At 41.7% G+C, this 19,830-nt stretch overlaps 2 protein-coding genes across 2 annotated transcripts; both read right to left on the bottom strand.

Moving 5' to 3' along the window:
* Nucleotides 1–323: 323 nt before the first annotated feature.
* LOC112895249 lies at nucleotides 324–5,606 on the bottom strand. The gene is made up of 3 exons (XM_025963190.1): nucleotides 5,499–5,606; nucleotides 1,802–1,914; nucleotides 324–1,670 (listed from the first exon to the last, which is right to left on the bottom strand). The coding sequence occupies exons 2-3, from the start codon at nucleotides 1,910–1,912 to the stop codon at nucleotides 405–407; spliced, it is 1,377 nt and encodes a 458-aa protein (XP_025818975.1). The 5' UTR covers nucleotides 1,913–1,914; nucleotides 5,499–5,606; the 3' UTR covers nucleotides 324–404.
* A 12,129-nt stretch (nucleotides 5,607–17,735) lies between these two features.
* LOC112894466 (RNA exonuclease 4-like) lies at nucleotides 17,736–19,343 on the bottom strand. The gene is made up of 2 exons (XM_025962192.1): nucleotides 19,259–19,343; nucleotides 17,736–18,881 (listed from the first exon to the last, which is right to left on the bottom strand). The coding sequence occupies exons 1-2, from the start codon at nucleotides 19,282–19,284 to the stop codon at nucleotides 17,870–17,872; spliced, it is 1,038 nt and encodes a 345-aa protein (XP_025817977.1). The 5' UTR covers nucleotides 19,285–19,343; the 3' UTR covers nucleotides 17,736–17,869.
* Nucleotides 19,344–19,830: the final 487 nt, after the last annotated feature.

The following is a 19,830-nucleotide window of genomic DNA, read 5'->3' as shown; positions in this document are numbered from 1 at the left end:
AATGAACAACGTTGTCCATGATGAAAACCAAGCTCAAACTCAAGGATAATTAAGTACTCCCTCCTTTCCAAATTATAGGTCGCTTTGGTACTAACTATGCACCTAGAAATATCAAAACGACCTATAATTTGAAATAGAGGAGGACGTCATCTATTTATTTATTGATGAGACACTTACACGACGGAAAATGCAACACACGATTTGATTCCTCCGTTAGTTGATGTCTTCTTTTTGTATCAATAAATATCAAGCTTTGATACTATTGGAGAGGAACCAGAAGTGAGGCCAGGACTGGGATTGATTTGCAGAGGACATACGAAGGGTATGCAGGTGAAGTGAGGAAGGATCTTCTCTTCTTAAATATTGAAAAGAAAAAGAAAAAGAAAAACGATTGGTGACCTGAGCTAAGCCACTTTGAAGGTGCTCCTGAGTTGTTCAGGCTGCAACATCGCCAGGAGGATCAGTAAGAGTACCGCGAGCAGCATGAGGACAACCATGGCGATCCCCGTGACGTTGACAACCCAGGCCTCGTTCCCTTTGTCCTGCACCTCGCGCACGAGGACCATCCGCGAAAAGTTGGTCAGGTGTACGGCAAAGATGAAGAAGACGCCGGCCTTGTAGAGGGCGCTCAACCGCTGGCCGCTAAGAACCGCCGAGTAGGATGCCATCAGCGTGCCGAACATCACCGAGTGGATCCCCAGCCACATAAGCGAGCGCTCGCCCGCGGCGTGGCGACCTTTGGCGTCTGGCCAGCAGAGCGGCACATTCTCAGATGGTTCGCTGCAATGCACCATGTAGAACCAGAAGGCACCAACGGCGACGATCAACACCGTCGCGAACACCACGTACGTCTGCACGACAGTGGCCGCGGCGAAGAGCCCAGCCAGGCTGATGAGCGCGAGCGAGAAGTAGGCTGTCCACTTGAGGAACCTGTTCACGACTTTCTCCCGGGTGCTGCTGAACTCGAGCGCCGGTGGTATCGTGCAGACTAGCATCAGAAAGAGCCCCATGACGACGGCGTACAGGATGAACCCCTCGGTTGTCCTGAAACTGTTTCCCTGAAGGCACCCCGCGTTCTTCATGCTCCCGAGGAGGCTGCCCGACAGCCCCGTCAACGCGTTCTGCGCGACCTCGGAGGAGAGGTCGAAGAAGAATTTGAGGTCCGACTGCTGGCTCTCGTACTCCAGGGCACCCCAGGTGAACTTGTTCCGATGGCCGCACTCGATGAAGATGGCGAACATGACGAAGAAGACCAGCAGTAAGGGGCTCGCGAGAGCAGAGTACTTCTTGTTGACGACGGCCGCGAGGCACACCGCTGTGCACATCAAGAGGATGTTGGAAGCGTACGCGGCGTAGCAGAGCATCTCAATGCGCCGTTTGTGGTTGTCGAGCTGCCTCCTCTGGGCATCTGTTGTGTTGGTGCGACTGTCACCTGCTGGTTGCTTCTGCATCTTCCCCGCGAATAACAGCGGCACGACGGTGAACAGCAAGGAGAGCACGGCGAATACGCTGAAGGCAATGGCTGCCTTCGTGCCGTTGCAGGATGACAGCGGCAGGAAGCCGAAGAGCACCGGCACGATGATCCCCGAGGCCGATTTCTTGAAGTATTGTGCGAGTTGCATATCTAGGCTTGCATAATCTGACGGCGTGTTGAAGTCAGCCAGTCCGGACTACCAGCAGTAAAAGAAGAGAGACCGCTTAGTAGACTGTGTAGCTAGGCGCATGCATATATATTACTTCCGCATGCACTATGATGCGTTTCAAAAGGGGTGAGGCGATGTAATTGGAAGAAATTCATTACCTCAGAGGGTTTTACCACCGTCATCTTTTCTTCGAAAGATGCCGGTGACACCTGAGAAACTGGCGGTCCAAAATCCTTTTCTTGTGGCCTACTTACCTGTGCACTGTACATATCTATCGTACTTTTTAGTAGACCCCAAGACTCAGAAGAGTGTTTATATATACAGATAGATAGATAAATTGCATAGTGCATGGAAGTATGCCGTTGATCTTGGTTATTTCTTTGATAAAGACCTTGATGAATTCTTATACTTTAAGTGCGAATAATTTCTTTATGGATACACAATGGGTCAAATAATTTGCAGCAGGGGCAATCAACCCCACGTAAGGTTGAGCCACTTGCGAGATTCGATAAATAGTTTAGCAGGGTCTGCATGTCATTGACAAAGTTTGTGTTGCCAAAAAAACAGTAAGCGACAAGGACAATTTACTGTGGATAATGATTTCTTCAGGACTGGCCGTAATTTTGTCCATAGGTACGCACCAATGGTTAATGACAACCACTCATTTAGAGTGGCACATGCAAGCAATTTATTTTTTTTAAAAAAACTATAGTTCTTAAACTATCCATCAATTTCAAAATCCAATTGCACAACTGTATCTCTTTCGAAAAGATCTTCAAAATAAGGCCCTATTTGCATATATTTCGATAATATTTTTTAAAAACACATAAATTGCTTTATGCATAGTGGAAAAATATTAAAATAAATTAGTTAAAATGCCCAACTCATCTGCTAAAGTTGCCTATTATTGGTCATGCAATAAAACTTCACATACTCTAATAGACAACAAAGTTGTCTACCCTCGTCCAGTTATCACACCAAGCAATCTATCTTCGTAGTATCAACACTAATATCCAGTTAATTGAAGTCAAGCGTGTGAAGCAACATTTTGTAAAGCCATAAGAAAATTTTGTAAAAATTGTAAGCAAATAAATTGAGAACACTAAAAAGTATTTTTTCTCATAAAAAATATATCATTAAAAGATAGTGGTGTGAGATCTTATTTTGAAGCTCTTATTGAAATAAACACAAAGGTGTAATCAAATTTTAATTTCGATGCTTGATTTTGAAACTACAATCTTTTTATTCTGAAACTACATGCATGTGCACGGCTACCTGTTCTTTTTCTCCCCTCACACATATGCATGATTGCGCTTACATCATTCCTCCTTTTTCCTTCTCTTCTTGCCCCTCACATGCATGCAGCATGCAGACACCCTGGTGTATTGCCGAGGAAAGTTGGTCTGTAAAATTTTTCCTTGTAAAAAAGAGTAGGTCGTACAGATGGTCTATAATACGGCCGGCCGTAAATTATCCTTTACTGCGTGCTGTTTTTATTAAAAAAACATTTTTACAGAAGCAGGCTGGTAAGAAAAATTAAGAATGCAAGCAACTGTTGCTCTCTGACAATCTTCTAAAATTACTAGTGAGGAAACTGAACTACGATATCTAAAAGGCATTTATATACAAGATAACTTTGTTGCACGTATTATTATAAAAAATTGACATCCCATAGATAACTCAAGAAAACCTTACTAAGATAGTTTTAAATGGCGCATGAGATCTCACGATTTGAACCCCACCGCCCCCCCCCCCCACCCCCCCCCCACCCCCGAGTTATGCTTGCTTACCATCTCACTTGCCATTGATTGTTGATGGCAATAGGATTATTTGTTCTGTCCGTAACTTTTAGTGGTACTTTGGACACCAAAATGGCTTCAAATGCTATAAGGTTATAGATCTCCTCAACAGCTATAATTTAGATATTATACTTTTTTATCCAACTAATGAATATTTAGCAAATTTTCTAATACATCAGTACAATCGTACAAACGGGCACGTGCTAAGAGCAACTTAATCATTACATCTATTACTATTTCATCATGTAATTACCATTATTAGAGCAACATCAAAATCTCAATGCTGTTACATGATTTAATGACGTGCATTAAGGGGGTTAGTTTGCCTCTATGATTATGATCAATATAACCTATATATGTTTTTATGATTGTCATGTTTGTTTAAGATTCTATTATTGATCATACTATTTAAAAACCTCTGAACTAATTTTGTATTGAAAATTTTTACAATCTTGTCATAGAGAACTTTGAAAATCCTAATAAGCCCTATAAAAAAGATAGGACGGAGTAACGAGTAACAATGATAGCCCACAACATTGTAATGATCTATTAAGAGGTCGAGCTAGGGAGGTTGTTCATTTGAGATGGAAAAGTGATGAGTTGTAAGTGGAAAAAAAACACAAGTTTGTTCATAACACAAAACCATTTCCGAACACGCATGTTTACAAAAAGAATATCAGAAACTGTCCATGACAAATGGCAAACAACACGAGTTTGTCTACACAAAACCATTCCCATTTCACATAACATATTTCATTGTCATGATTCTTGATACAAGAACCAAATAGCGGCACATAACTTCTTTTTACTTATTATTATTTTAAGTTGTTGAAATAACTCGTGCTAATCATGCTAGGGGTGGTTAGGAAAGAAAAGCTTGGAAATCGAAAAAAACAATCATTGCTAATTGTATATATAGAATATATTATTATCGTAAATGGAAAGAATCTTGTAGTCTGAAAGCATTTTTTGTAACAAATCTATTAGTGTCAATCTTATGTTATCAAATAATTTCAGTAGATAATTTTGGCAAAGCACGATGGACTATTTAGTATAGGCAAATGTGTATTTGTAACTTTGGCCACACACGGACTCTTTACTGCTTCAATATTGCTTTCAAATGAGTTTAATTACTGTCGCTTGCATGTCTCCAAAGTAAGTTAACGCAATATAACTCTGTACAAACACCCAACCCCACACACAAACATACCCCCCCCCCCAAGGAAAAAAAAAATCACACATGCATGCATGCAAGGAGCCTCTACAACTGAACCACGCAGAAATCTGAGCCAATAATACGGACAATTTTCGCCCTAGGATTCTGTATTTTTGACATAGAGCCTAGCAATATCCGCGTAAACTCGTTTGAGAAGAAATCAACCATTTGACATTCTAAAGTAGATACATGGAGCACATGAATCACTGCCTGCTCATGAAATTCGTTCATGAACCGGTCCTACTCCCCTGGAAAAAATGGTTCCTATCTCATGCCGGACACAATTTCGATCACAGGCACGTCGGACTCTTTCTTAACCAAGTTGGCTAACAGATTAGATTTATCAATTTTTCTTATTTGAGGATGTTTCTTATGGAACATGGTTAGAGAAATTGAAACATGGCTAGAGAACTTTATGTAATTTTCTTGGAGACCTTTTTCGGTTCTTGATTTGTAACTCTAATTCTTTCAGTCCTTGTTTAATTTATAAATATACACAGTAGGGAGCAACCCCTCCTGATTACCTAAAAAATGTGTTGCTTATGTTATAGCTGGAAAAGGAACGAAGCACAGGTAGTAGAGATAAAAATCTTCATGTTGTAAATCCAATAATAACCTCATGAGAACACGTAATAGGAAGAGCGCGAGCATGGTGGCATTTGTGTCTACTGCGAGGCCAATTTTTAACATAACGATCTGCAGAAGAGCATGGCTGTGATCGATTTATTAGGTTCATGCCTTAATGGAAATGCAGTGTTTTCTTTTGCATGCCGCATCATGGATTAACCAGCGGACGATCTACGCTTGCATATGTACGAAACCACCGAGCGAGTCACTGACCTGATTTTGAATGGTTACGCTCCCGCCGCCGATCATCGTCCCCGCGAGCGCGAGCAGGCAGAACAGCAAAAAGCTTCAATTCCGTGGGGGAGCGCAGCTGGTCGGAGAGATTTGGGAATGGACTTGGAACCCTGTTACCCTGGCACTATTATTGCATTTAAGCCCCGCGCCTCATCCATTCAACGTCCAACAACAAAGAGACGACTTTCAATTTTTTTAAGCAAAACATTCTGCTGGCGTGCACGTCGAATGTACTTATTAAACAAATACTTTTCCAAGTTGAACTTTATGTTTTTTTATTATTTAAAACACAAGTGACGTTCATACGTACAAAGTATAAGACCTCCTCCAAAGATTAGAGCCAACTGCTAGCTCATATACATGTAAGAGATAGTGCAAGAGATGTGTGTTCCAATAGTTGACACTAGCTCATACGTTTAAGTAGGTCTACATATCAACCTCACTAATTTAGGGTGCATGAGGCTATCTATTGAACAAGAGATAGCTCTTCTTTCTCTCTATTCTACATGGATAAAAAACTGAGATGTGGCATAGTTATGAGCTAGCTAAATCAGTTTTATTGGAGGAGTCCTAATAAGTATACATCACATTGGACTTGCTCAACGGTTCTCGTGATTGGTTAATTTATTAGAGACGCCCTGATCGTTGACGAGCACATTACATATCACCGAATGACAGCGGCGGAGCGTGAAGCAAAATATAGAGAGGGCCAATTTACCAACTTCAAACCAATATATACAAAAGTTCCATAAAAATAAGTTTTAGTTAACGAACTACTGATAACTATATCACAGTTAATAAAATACAAGTATATAAGAGAGACATCTGGACTTGTATGTTGAGCGGATTGCACCTGGACTTGTATATTGAATAGATTTATAACAATCCTTCAGATAGATGTTTGGTGCCCAGGACCGCCGCATTTCTCGGACGTCTCATTTGCGCTCTGGGAGGGAGGTGCAACGGCAGGGTTAGTTCGTAGCTGAACCGTAGACTCGTCCTTCAACAGCATGTGCAGGCCTGCTACCATATGGCGAGTTGCCATGTTACCGGCTGTTGATTGCCAGGCTATATATGTATGATTCCGGAAGCAAGGAACTTGCCCCTCTCGGTTCCGGTCAGCGCCCGCGGCACTCAGCCGTGTGGAATATTGGAACGGAAATGCTTTGCTGAAGAGGTCCGATAGGGATAGCGCAGGTCCCGCCAGGAGCCCAGGAAACATCGGATGCTCCTATGGCCCCGCATGCTGTAACCGGACCCGAAATAATCATATGATGTTTCATTTTGTTGCCGTCCCAAGTCCGATATATACCGACGACTTCATGTCCACCAATGGCACCTGTTGCAGCTCCAAAATCCGCAAATATGGTTCGTTTTCTTTTCTCTCAAGCCCCCTGTCGCTCCCTAACCCTATCCTGACGACTCCCTCCTTCCTGTGTCTGCCCGTCGCCTCCCTCCCCTTGCGAATCCCTCCCTCCCCTGGCAGCGCGAGGGCGGGTGGTCCGGTGGCGCAGCGCGGGGAGGTGGCGGGCAGTAGGCGAGCGACAGCTGGCGTGGGGGCGAGGGAGCGGCAGCAGGCGCGCGATAGCCGGCGTGCAGGCGGTGCGGTGCAGGCGTGCGGGGGCGAGAGTACGACGGCACCGAGCAGAGCCAGCACAGGGGCAGGCGGGTAGCGCAGGGGTGGCGCTAGGCGCATAAGCAGAGACCGGAGGCAAGACGCGGGCCGGGCAGGGGCGAGCGGTCAGCAAGCGCAGGCGAGCGGCGGTCGCGGACGAGTCCCTGCAGAAGCGTACCAGGGGTGGGCGGCCGGCGCTCGAGTGAGCTTGAGAGCTCATCCGTCCACCCTCTATTGTGATGTGAGGAAAGGATAAGGCTCATGGAAAAAAATAAAAATAAAAATAAAAGAGGATGACAAGTGGCTCCCACAAATAACAAATAGAACGTAGTGTACATGATGATATGTGGGACCATAAGTTGGAGGTAATAATAGCAATCCTTCCTGAAAACCCTCTCTTTTGGAGCTGGAATTACTCTTGTAGCCAAACACCCAATCTAGACAGTTTCAACTCTACTCAGATCTAGCTCCATCTAAAGTTTTAGAGTAAAGCTGTTCTAAACAGAGTTGGAGCCATACCTAATACAATCTTAGTTGCCTGTATTCCTATAATCCCATCGGAGCCACTGAGCCACCCTCCACAGATGCAAAATGGAGGTTAGAGTCTGGCTCGCCAGAAACGCAGGAGCGAACGTTTCCAGCGAGGCTGGCTCGCACAGGGCGTTGATTAGCATAGCTAATGATTAAATTGATACGTAATTAATATGTATTAAGTTATATTAATGTAGTTTAAAGAATATTAGTCTATCATAAGATGCATTGAGGGCTATTGGAGTATAAGCATGCAAAATGAAAATCACGATGATGATTATTTAACAAATTTTGTGTTCTATGGGCAACCAAACAACATCTCTTATAGACCAAACTCAAAAATACAACCAATAATATAGCACACTCGCATACACTCAGCCTAGCTGAGGTGAGCTTGGCTCACACATACGAGCCATGTTGGGACATACACGCAACCAATCAGACCATACACGACCCATCAGCTTCATCTCTCATTCTCTCCAATCTCGCCCAACAGTTCATCGGTTGTCGCCTTATCAGAGCTTCCCATCCATCCCATATCTCCCTCCCTTTCTCGCTCTAATCCTCTTAATCCAGTCTTAGTACATAATTTTACTATATTATTACTAAAATTATCATATTAGCTTTACAATCAAATGAGATTGAAACGAACTGAATTCTCGAAGCAAGAATCCGACTTCCTGTACCCTTATAATAATTCTAGAATCAACGGTTATCACGTGTAGAACTCATCTCAACTAAATATCACATCCATACAATGGACAAAGCATCACAAAGATCTAATTATTACAAATCCAAAGAACTGTAGAAAGTTTTATAAATACCCCTTGTGTTAAACGATAAAAAGGAAAATCCAACATAGCGATAACCAAGCATCAACCTTCATCTTCATCTTGGCCACAACGACTCCACAGGCATCCACTTGAGCAAAGCATGGCACCCCTCGGTCGTGCCACCAGTCTTGGTTGTTGAACTTATGGTTTGAGTCAGAGCCTGCAACCTTACGAACTATCCCGAAAAATTAAGATTGGTTCACATCACCATTCGTAATGCGCAAACTATAAGTGTACTATTACTAATGAAAGAATGGATCAAGGTATTCCTATGCGGCAACATCATAAATAGTAATTAAATAAAGTTCAACTCCAATAGATCGGGCCATAAACATCCCAAGCTCCCAATCCACACAGCACCTTCAAAAACATCCGAAGGCGATGTGAGAGTTCCCATCCCTCACACCTCAAATGTCCAATAGTCAAAACCACTACAGGAAGATAGAAAACAAATAATGCTACTCTAATCAACGAAGCCAGTTGAAGGGGTGTCCATGAGCAAGGAAGTGCCTATGCATATAGTTCCTATTGCAAAGGTTGTACACTTGGACCTATTCGAAGCGAAGACAACCGAGATCAACCAACTTCATGATACCCCAACAGTCGAAGATACTAGTAGTTACTACATCATTCTATTTTTTCGAAATTTTGGTGTATCTCTTAGCAAAGAGTCACCCTGTGAAGCTCTCCTACGTGACCAGTTTAGGCCTAGCAAATTAGGGATAATGAAGTTAGCACCTCTTCCTGTTGCACTGATACTTTATTCTACTGCAGGCTTCGTACCACACTTTCTAGCCTCGGACAGGATATAGCCTCATACTAGATGAATGGTGTGCACGTTTAACATAGTTCCAGCACCCGATCCTACTAATTCGGTCCTTACTTGCCGAAGCGAGCATCATCGTTCCAAAAGTATATCCACCGGAATGGTCTGCTGCTGCAGCTTGTTACCACCAACTCCTCAACATCAGAACTAGTCATCAAAAATATACTAGCCACAATTACTCTATAAAATATGTCCAAACACACATTCCCAGCTGCCCAATCCAAAGATTGGGTTGAGTTATGCTCGTCCCTGCAAAACAAACCTATTCCACCGGCTCCTTCGTGAGTAAGCACACTATACTCGTGCCAAGAGTATTCCCAAACCAACACTCATGCAAACGAACTAGCATATCATTTCCAGCATATATAAAGTGTAATAGGATGTACAACATATAAGGTACAAGTAAGGCTATAAACGTTCATAGTCATCATACAAGTGAATAAGTAAAACGCTAGCATACCAATTTACAAGAGGTTTTAACATTTTTGCTCCTGTTTCGAAGTCAAATAGTGATTTTTACCCTTATTTTTTGATTGTGCGATTTTACCCTGCTGTTTACCCCTATTTTTAACCGTTAGTTGGATGCCCCCTAAAAAACTTAATCGAATTGGAAAAATATTTACAGAAATGGAAAAAAGACTATAGTACCCCTAATTTTATCCAAAAACTCTCCATATTCATCCCCGAACTCACACGATTCCTGCTCTCCCTGTTGGAACCCTAGCTACGGCAGCAGCAGCAGGCGACGACAGCAGGAGCGGGCTCGTGCAGCCTCCCAGCGCCGGCGCGGCAGCCCCGGCGAGGGCGCATGCAGCCGCCCAGGCGTGGGCGCGCGCGGCGACCCCGCGCGGCTGCCTCGGCGCAGCCAAATTTATCAAATTTCGCTCATGTTTGGAAATTATAAAAATTTGGTACAAATTTGCTTGATAAAATTCTTTTTAGACCTGTCAAAATGTTGTCTATTTTTTTCAAAATAAGGGAAATCATAAAGTACACATAATAATAGGGGCAAATCAGTATGGGCATACTAGTCTTTTTTATCGTAATTTTAACACTATTAGCTGGCCTTCATGGAACAGGAGTAAACGCTGCCTTCGTTTTTAAAAAGCAGAGGTAAAATCGCACAATCAAAAAAAAGTGTAAAATCACCATTTGACTTTGAAACAGGAGCAAGAACATTAAAAACCCTAATTTATAATGTAATAGATATTCAAGGTTAGAATGATGTGAACCCGACGGCCCTTCTTTTCTTTTTGAAAAGGAAACCTCGCGGCTCTTCAAGCTCCTCAAAGTACTCCTAGTAGTTTTGGTTCTTGGTCAACTCCTCATTGGCAGGTCCTTAGAATGTAAATACAATAAATAAGGGGGTCTACTTACAAAAATTGATGTGTCATAGAATTAATGATATAAAACCCTCTGATATCACCATGGGAAAAGCCCTAGACACAAGAAGCACAACAACAAGCTTGCTGGCTTCTCCGTGCCACTCGTATAAGATCCCTGGTCGAAGCATGCTGTTAATTAAGGTCGTTAGAGGCTTGGGCCTGTTACCTGGATCCTCTTCATCAACCACTTTACACTAGCTTCTCTCTCTCTTTGATTTCCAATCGAGGGCAATGAGAGCAGCCATGCGCTCCGCCGAGCAGCGAGAGACCAAGACGGCAGCAGAAGCTTTTTTTAGCCATGACATCAGAGATGACAACCTCAGCGTGTAGTTTGTGTTGCCAGAAGTAAATCAATTTATTGTGGTATTATTTTCTTATGTTGCGGTAGCTTCTGCCTCGATGTTCCAACAACAATTCGTATTTTTTGCAACATTTATTCTTAGATGTTGAAGTAGTTTTTTCTAGATGTTTTGTAAGCAGATCTGTCTTTTTCATTGTGCAAAACAATCGGATCTATGGAGAATGAGGATATTTTCTGAATGTTGCCGTAGTGTTTATAGATGTTGCGCTAGTTTTACCTGGTTGTTGCAATAAGTTTTTTCTTAATGTTGCAATAATTTGGGTGGCTCAAATTATGATTCTAAAATGGAGAACTCTCTTGTTTTGTTATCAGACTTTTATATAATTTTTTACATTATATAGGTTTGGAGTCAAGTTGTGTCGTCGATGTTCTTCTTAGCAAACGGAAATTTGCCCCTCATGTTACATGAGACACACAAAGATATTGCAGTGGGGTTTTCTTTATATTACCCTAAATATATTTCTAAAAATAAATTTTGGGAACAAACGAGAGAAAATGAGCTCCACAGCTGCCAAAACTGATGTCCAGTATTTTCGTCCGCCCAACACCGGTGGCAAATCAAGCCATATTTGCGCCGGTGGCTAGAGCTCCCAATCCCTGAAAATCTGCAGATGCCACCCAATTTCTTCCTCACGCGTGATTTAATCCCCTGCTGGCAGCGCAGTCGGTTGACCATGGAGCTACGACTACGAGCTCCTGTGCTTCGATGTGCAGATTTGTGTGCCGTGACTTGTGAGTTGTGACCTCGTCAATTCCTTCGTCGAACTGCACCGCGCCCCCATCTCCTCTGACCTCTGGTGAGCGTGACGTCGAGTCCTCGACTCTTCCGACAAGCTGAGTTGTGCTGGTGCCGGTGCGTCTTCTCCTCTGGCGAGTAGGGAAGCCTCACAGCTGCGATCTTGCCTCCTCCGGCAAGTGCGGCGGCCACGAGTGTGATGAGCCGATGATGATCCTAGAGAGATAAAAAATGAGAAAAATGAATGGTTTTGGACTCGCATGACCATGAAATGAAAGGATAAGAACAGGAACCTTCTTTCGTCCGACGAAGACTGAGCGACAATAATCTTACTATTACTGATCGGAGGCTTTTGAAGTCTCCACGTGAAGCCATCTATCTTAGATGGATACTTAAAAAATAGAGAAATTTTAAATATTCTCATAAAAATTAGAAATATCCGACCATCAATCCGACAATTCTAATCTAAGGTCATTGAATCTGTTATCTTTCGTAATAAATTATCCACCTCTACAATTATAAAAATAGACTAATGTAACCCCTAAACATGTATCTAAATTACCCACCTCTGCTATTATTAAAAAAAATTTAAAGTAACCCCTAATCTTAATGTAAATTACCCACCTATGCTATTATAAAAATAATGCAAATAACCCCCTAAATTTGTATATAAATTATCCAATTAAATCATTATTAAAAGTTAAAGCAACCTCTAAATCTGAATCTAAATTATATGATTATAAAAAAATTAAAGTGCACCAATATAAAATTCTAAATTACTATTTCTATTGTTATTAGTTTATTATTTATATAAAACACTATCCACAATACGTGTCACCATGCATTTATGTATGATGGAAGAGATAAGACTACCAATTCACAAACAAATGGTTCAATTAAATATCAAACACATATGGAGGTGTGATGCAAAATAAAATCTATTGAAACTAGATAATGATAAATATATATTTTAGAGTATGTGTTAGAACATTTAATAGATGAAAGAGGACGTGTGATAAAATAATTATAATTACTAGCTATAAATCTTATTTTTATATTTATTCTAATTAGTCCGTGCGGAAGCACGAGTTGATAGGCTAGTAAACAATGAGGAGAACTGCAGAAGCAGACTGAGCAGCACCCTCAAGAGCATTGGCAATTTACCAACAAAAGTCCCTGCGAGATACTTTAGGGCAAACTAAAAGGAGGATTTGTCCATTAAATAATGACCAGTGAAGGCTTTCTTACTTAAACCTTGATTTATAAAAGTTTGGACTTTTAACTTGAGCCTCAATTTGAAAGCTTACATATGCTTAGTGACAACTAGCAAGGTGGCCCGCGCTAATAGCGTGGCTAGAATAGTTTTTGTTATTGTAGTGACAGTTAAGGATATATATTTTTTATCTATGTATTTTCTCTTTTTATTCACAATTATGAGCTAAGTATAGGCTTTTTTGAGTTGTTATTCTCCCAGTGTCAATATTAACAACCGCATTAATGCATCATCTAATTCCATTCCACGCTGAAGACTATAATCTTAGTGCATGTGTAGTCCACGGTATCAATGAAATGAACCCACCCTTCTTCATATTGCAATAGTATTTTTATCCCTTTTTGCTCTACTTTCATAGCTTGTGGCCATCACTATTTAGATCCCCATACCTGTTATTCACATACTCTTTATTGGCTATGTTTATCTTAGCTTCCATATTGTAGTCTTGTGATTTCCGCCCCGCATTGTCCGTCGACACCTTCATATTGTTGTAGCACCTTATTTTTCCACTTTTCACCTCATGTTGTCCTCCAATGTCTCATTGTCCTTGGTATATTTTCTCTATATGGCGTGCACATACTCCATCTTGAATAGCATGGTATTCACATTCATATTTGTCATGAAAACCTTCATCTGTACCTCCATTGTGACGCTCACGTCCTTTTGTAGTGTTTTTATTATGACCAATAGGATTTCCATATCATTGAAAAATCAGCTGATCTTAACATGGTGCTTGGAATTGATCTTAAAGTGCTCTCTTTTGGCTACATCTTCCCCTGCTATTCTACTTCAATACATCATAGAGGAAATATCTAACCATGGTCTTGTTACTACTTAAAGTATCGAACTAGCTCCTATCAAAAGTCGAGTTCAGTCATTCAGACTCCCTAAATTGACTATTGTAGTCATCTGCTCATTTTGCAACTTTATATGTTGTTCTTGGGGGAGCAATGGTATGAGTGCCCCTATATCTTCCCTTCTCCTACCTCTTGTTGATGTTGTTGTCATGCATCTTATCATCTTATATTTGTGATGCATCAATCTCCACCTATCTAGATTAACTTCGGCTCCATGAACCAATCTCATTGAAGACTTTTCCACAGCAATGAATCAAACAACTATAGACTAAAGATATGGTAGGCGAACAGAGACGATAAATCAATAAAAAAGTGTGCCTCCATATCTTCCCTCCTCCTACCTCCTGTTAATATTGTTATCCTGCATCTCATCGTTTTATTGGTGAGGCATTAATCTCCACCTATCTAGACTAATTTCGGTTCCTTGAACCAATCTCACTGAAGACTCTTCCACAACAATGAATCAAACAACAACAGATTAAAGATATAGTAAGCGAAAGGAAGCGATAAATCACTAAAAAAAATCGGTATGCTCCATGGACGGTTTGACACACATATATATTTACCATACTCTTTTTCCTCTTTTAAAGCGGATATGTTACCGGGTGGAGTAGTATTAGATTAAATTATGTGAGAATCTATATCTAGCTATAAATCTTTGTATTCTCACAGCTTGATAAATATTGTCAAACTTATGTAAAGTTCTGTTAATTTTCTTATATATTCTGTCCGAATTTTCTTTTAAATGGAAAGCTGGCGGGTTAGTATATTTTCAACCTGTGCATCCACACAATAGCTCTAGTTGCCCTTTCCTTTCTCTGTTACCTTTTTGACTTGCCAAATATATATGAGTGACCATGGAACATGGGCAGAAACATGGGTTGATGGGTTAGTACTTATAAATATTTTCAAAATGATACAGCTAGATTTGTAGTTTCGTATTGACGCAGTTAGATTTTTGTCGGGCAGAAAGTGTTTTGATGTAAAGCCCACAATAATAATGCTTGCCATTTTGATGCATCATCTAGCGTCTCTGGTTGATTAAAAGCTGGAGTAAGAGAATTAATTCTCCCACAGTAGCAAGCAGTAGCAGTACGTGTAATCATCAACTCATGATGGCCTCTGCAACACTACCACCTAATCCTGATCGATCACTGAACCTCCCATTGTTCCTTGTTGGAATTTTTCATGGCGGCTGATGAGATTGGAGGATCCCGACGCATGGATATGTATTTGACACGGATACATACATACATACATACATACATACATACATACATACATACATACATACATACATACATACATACAATACTACGGATGGCTATCCTTTTAATTTATATATTTATTATTTGGATTAATCTAAATAGTTAGATCTTCATAAAATAAATCTGACGATGTAAATCCTTCTCTTTTTTAGATTAACGTGAGATTTTTAGACCCTCTCGACGAACGTGGTGCTTTTTTAACACTCCCTATTAATATAACTAGCAAGATGCCCCGCGCAATTTGCGCGGGTACCTAGTTTTTCCTCAAATATTTGAATTTTTTTACTTTAAAAGAAATAAATGCAAATAGTTTTATTTAGTTGTATCTTTGTAATAATTTTAATCTAATGGTCCAGATACGGGTGCAAGGTGCAATCATTATTTTTTCCTTTATTTTATTTTGTAGTGTATTTTTATAATAATTTACGAGAAAAATGAATGCTTTATATAGAAACACATCTTTTAGATATTTACTGAAAGTAACAAAATATTTATCTATTTAGTTTAACATAAATATTACTTTTTTAAAAATACTTGAGATGTACAATTTTTCTTGGGTGCTGTAGTTACCGTGCATAATAAACAAATTATCCTTAGACTTGAAGATTGAGGTAAGTGGTTCAATATATATATATATATAACACTAGAAGTATAATGTACTTTCTTTCATTATCCTCCAATCACCCTTTGATATAGTTTGCTCTTATATTCTATTATGTATAGCTATCTTTATTATGCTCCTAAGAATCTTTGCCCGCTATGTCACGATAATCGAAGATGCACAACCTTTCGTTGAACACCATCCGTGGCTTGCTATGGACGGGCATGCATGTCAAACATCGATTTTCAAGATACTTTATTCTAAATCTCGCATCATCACTCTACAATAGTTTTATCATCTAACGGCATCAATAAATGACAATGCTACGTAGCAAAACACCACCGTCACGGTGCTTTTCGTTGTCTCTAGTGGTCATCGTCATGCTTTGGTAATACTTTGGTAATAGAGATAATGCAATCTATATTAGAGTAATCATCATCAACTTGGTGATGGGGCTAAGAGCAATCACCAACTCAAATTTGCATTTTTATTATTTGTATTTGAACTATACTATTTATTTTGCTATTTTCCTTTCTAATTTGCTTCTTAATCACTATACAAATTAACTACTAAATTTTTATTATTTAAATTCTTGCATTTATCTATTTATTAGTCATATTCGATATGAACTCTTTGATCATCTGCTAATTTTATAATATGTTTAGTTTCGAATTTAGCTATTTTGCTATCTTTTTATCAAGTCTAATATTGATTTTTTATTTATATAATTCTAAATTTAGCTATTTACTAATCATATTCTACATGGACTATATGGTTAAGTTCTATTTTTTAAATTTTAGTTCTGAATTTAGCTATTTACTGATCGTATTCGGCATGTACTCTTTGATCGTATCTTCATTTTCTTTTATTTTTTAAATCCGAACTTAGCTATTTATTAATCGTATTTGATATGGATTCTTGAATTAGTTTGGACCGTTAGATCTTCATAAAATTCAACAGTGCAAATCCTTCTAAACCCTCTCAACGAACGTGGTGGCTTCTTTTAACACTCCCTTATTAATTTATTATTTGTATTTTACCTATACTATTTATTTAGCTATTTTCCTTTCTAATTTGCTTCTTAATCACTATACAAATTAACTATTAATTGTTTATATTTAAATTCTTGCACTTATCTATTTGTTAGTCATATTCGATATGAACTCTTTGATCAACTGTTAATTTGATTATATTTTTAATTTCAAATTTAGCTATTTTGCTATCTTTTTATCAAGTCTAATACTGATTTTTTTATTTTTATAATCCTAAATTTAGCTATTTACTAATCATATTCTACATGGACTACTTGGTTAAGTTTTAATTTTTTATTTATTTAGTTCTAAATTTTATTTTCTAATCGTATTCGCCATGTACTCTTTGATCATATCCTTATTTTTTTATTTTTTAAATCCGAAATTAGCTATTTATTAATCTTGTTTGATATGGACTCTTGAGTTAGTTTGGACCATTAAATCTTTATAAGATCTAACGGTGCAAATTCTTCTTTTTTCTAGATTAATGTGGGAATTTCTAGACCCCTCGACGAACGTGGTGGTTTTTTTTAACACTCACTCAGATAGATAGTTTGGTTCTACCTAAGACAGTATTAACAATATGGAAAAAAATTCCATATCTCCGCGGGCATTTACAAAGTATCAACGAATTGACATGAGCGCTGAAACAACCCTAATATGAGACTTTCCAATATCCAATTCCATACTGATTTTGCCTAAGATAACAGATTAACAGTGACACTCGTACTACTTGAACTCGATAAACGGGCTCGGGTGGCCGCGTACACTCTATATATACTGCTCGATCATACACGCGTATATATGGAATGGGTCCAAATTCAGTCCTCCATCTGCCCCCTCGATCGATATACGGATCGGATGGGTCACGCACACTTTATGAGTAGCTACTAGATAGAGTAATTCTTTGAGCCGGAGCTGACGCATGGCTGATCGGTGCAGAATCATATCCGTCCACGTCGGTCGTCGTCTTGGGACGACGTGATAACGATACGCTCTCGATCTGGCTCCGCCGGAGCCTAGCCATGGCTGGCTAGTCGTCGAGGCACCAGCAGTGGTAGTCCGGCGTGGAGAGCCGGAGCAGCTCCTCGGGCGTCATGCGCTCCAGCTCCCGCTGCCTCCACGCCGGGAACGCCTGGTCCGCGCTCGCCGCCGGTCCGTCGGCGCCGCCGCCGCTATTGGGGTGCTGCTGCCGCTTCATCCTGTGGTAGAGGCGCATGGCGGCGACGCAGTCCTCGTAGGGGTGCTGGTGCCCCGTCTGGATGTCGTAGCCGAGGTAGGTGTGCGTGAGAAACCTGAGCGAGTTGCTGAGCTTGCTCGTCTTCATCAGCGGCGGGTACGTGGCCGTGTCGCGCTTGAGGTAGGCCGGGTAGTCCATGCCGAGCGCGTCGAGGTCGTGGTCCAGGCCGTGGCCGACCAGCAGCCGGGCCCTGCCCCGGCTGGTGCGCGCCTTCCACGGCTGCTCGCCGTTGAGCAGCAGTTCCTGCACCCGCCGCTGCGCGCTCTTCACCGTCATGCCCTCGCGGAGGTGCTCCGGCCGGATCCCCGTCGTCTCGTACCGGTAGTGCGTCACCGGGATGAGCGGCTTCACGAAGGCCTCGAATACGAGGCCCTCCTGCTCGTCGACGACGCACACCCGGGCCACCACGTCGAGGGAGCCGTCGCTCCCGGCGCCGACCATCTTGCAGCCCAGCGCCAGCGCCCGCCCTCCTCCCTGCGGTGCCTGCGCCTGGTGATGCAGCCTCGCCATCGGCGGGGTGCGCGAGAGCTCGCAGCCGCGGTGGGCTCGGAGCGCGGCGGCGCTGGCGAGGACGCGGAGGCAGAGCTTGCAACCGCGCGCCGCGAACTCGCTGGCGCAGCTGGCGGCCTTGGGCAGCGTGGAGCCGCCGGCGCCGAGGTGGTCCCTGAGCGCCTCGAAGGAGCGGCAGTGCTTGCCGCAGACGCCGCAGCGGGGCTCGTGCGGCGAGTGCCGCGCCGCCCGCATGTGCTCCACCAGGTGCTCCATCTTGTTGAACTGCCGGAAGCACGCCGCGCACTTGTGACGCCTGCCAGGAGGACAATCACATTTTGCAAAGGGTTGGTTAGGCTGAGACACTGCACAATTAAGCTGTCTAATTGTGCCATCAAAAGCATGGATCGTCAGCATATTTTGTTGCTTTTTAAGATTTCACAGCATAGATTCAAAGCGTAGTATATACGTCACACATTCCGTGCCTGTCAGGCCATGGTAACGTTTGGCTCGAGAATGTGTCTATGACGAGTGGGCCATGCGCCAGATGTAGTGTTCCATACATGATGTATCTTTGGATATTAAGCAGATCCTAACCACACTTTGTTGAGAAACTAATGAAGAAATTCAGAGTGTGAAGATGCAGAAAACGGGGGCATGATCTGAAGAACAGCAGCAGCAGAAGCAACTCACCCATGAGCATCGGAGGAGCTATCCATTGTCAGTTCAGTCAGTTGGTCACCAACAAAACTCTCTGAACCGGTCCACTGGTGGTCGGTCGAGCTGTCGCGGTGAATGCTGCGCACGGGTGCCCGGCTATTTATACGCCGCAGCAGCCGGGTGGAATCGGATCCTCTCTCGCGCCAGTTGTGTTGTCATTGCGATCGATCTGCACATCATATCCGCCGATGTTCCTTGGCTGAATAATCTTTCTTTCTGCAGCGTGTGGCATGCAAACGTTGTTCTTGGACTGCCACAATGCTACCCGCAGCTGTGCATCACACTTTCCTTTCCATGAGATGTAACAGCATTAGTGCCGGCATTATCGAGAAAGTTCGGAGAAAGAATCTGATTACTTGATATCACAGCAGTTCTTTTTCCCTCTCTGTGTCTCTTCAGTTGTGTCCCTTGAATGAACGAACTTCACTGTTCCGGGAAAAGTAAGAAACATCTCTGAAAAATCTGCGCATGCTAGGGTGCACAAGGGAAAACACAGTTTCTCTGCAGGATTTCACGAAGGTAGCTGAATTCATCTGCAAAGCAAA

Source organism: Panicum hallii, chromosome 5, assembly GCF_002211085.1.
Source record: "Panicum hallii strain FIL2 chromosome 5, PHallii_v3.1, whole genome shotgun sequence".
In the NCBI taxonomy this organism is placed as follows: domain Eukaryota; kingdom Viridiplantae; phylum Streptophyta; class Magnoliopsida; order Poales; family Poaceae; genus Panicum; species Panicum hallii.
The sequence above is the reverse complement of the archived record's forward strand: the minus strand, read 5'-3'. Positions and strand labels throughout refer to the sequence as shown.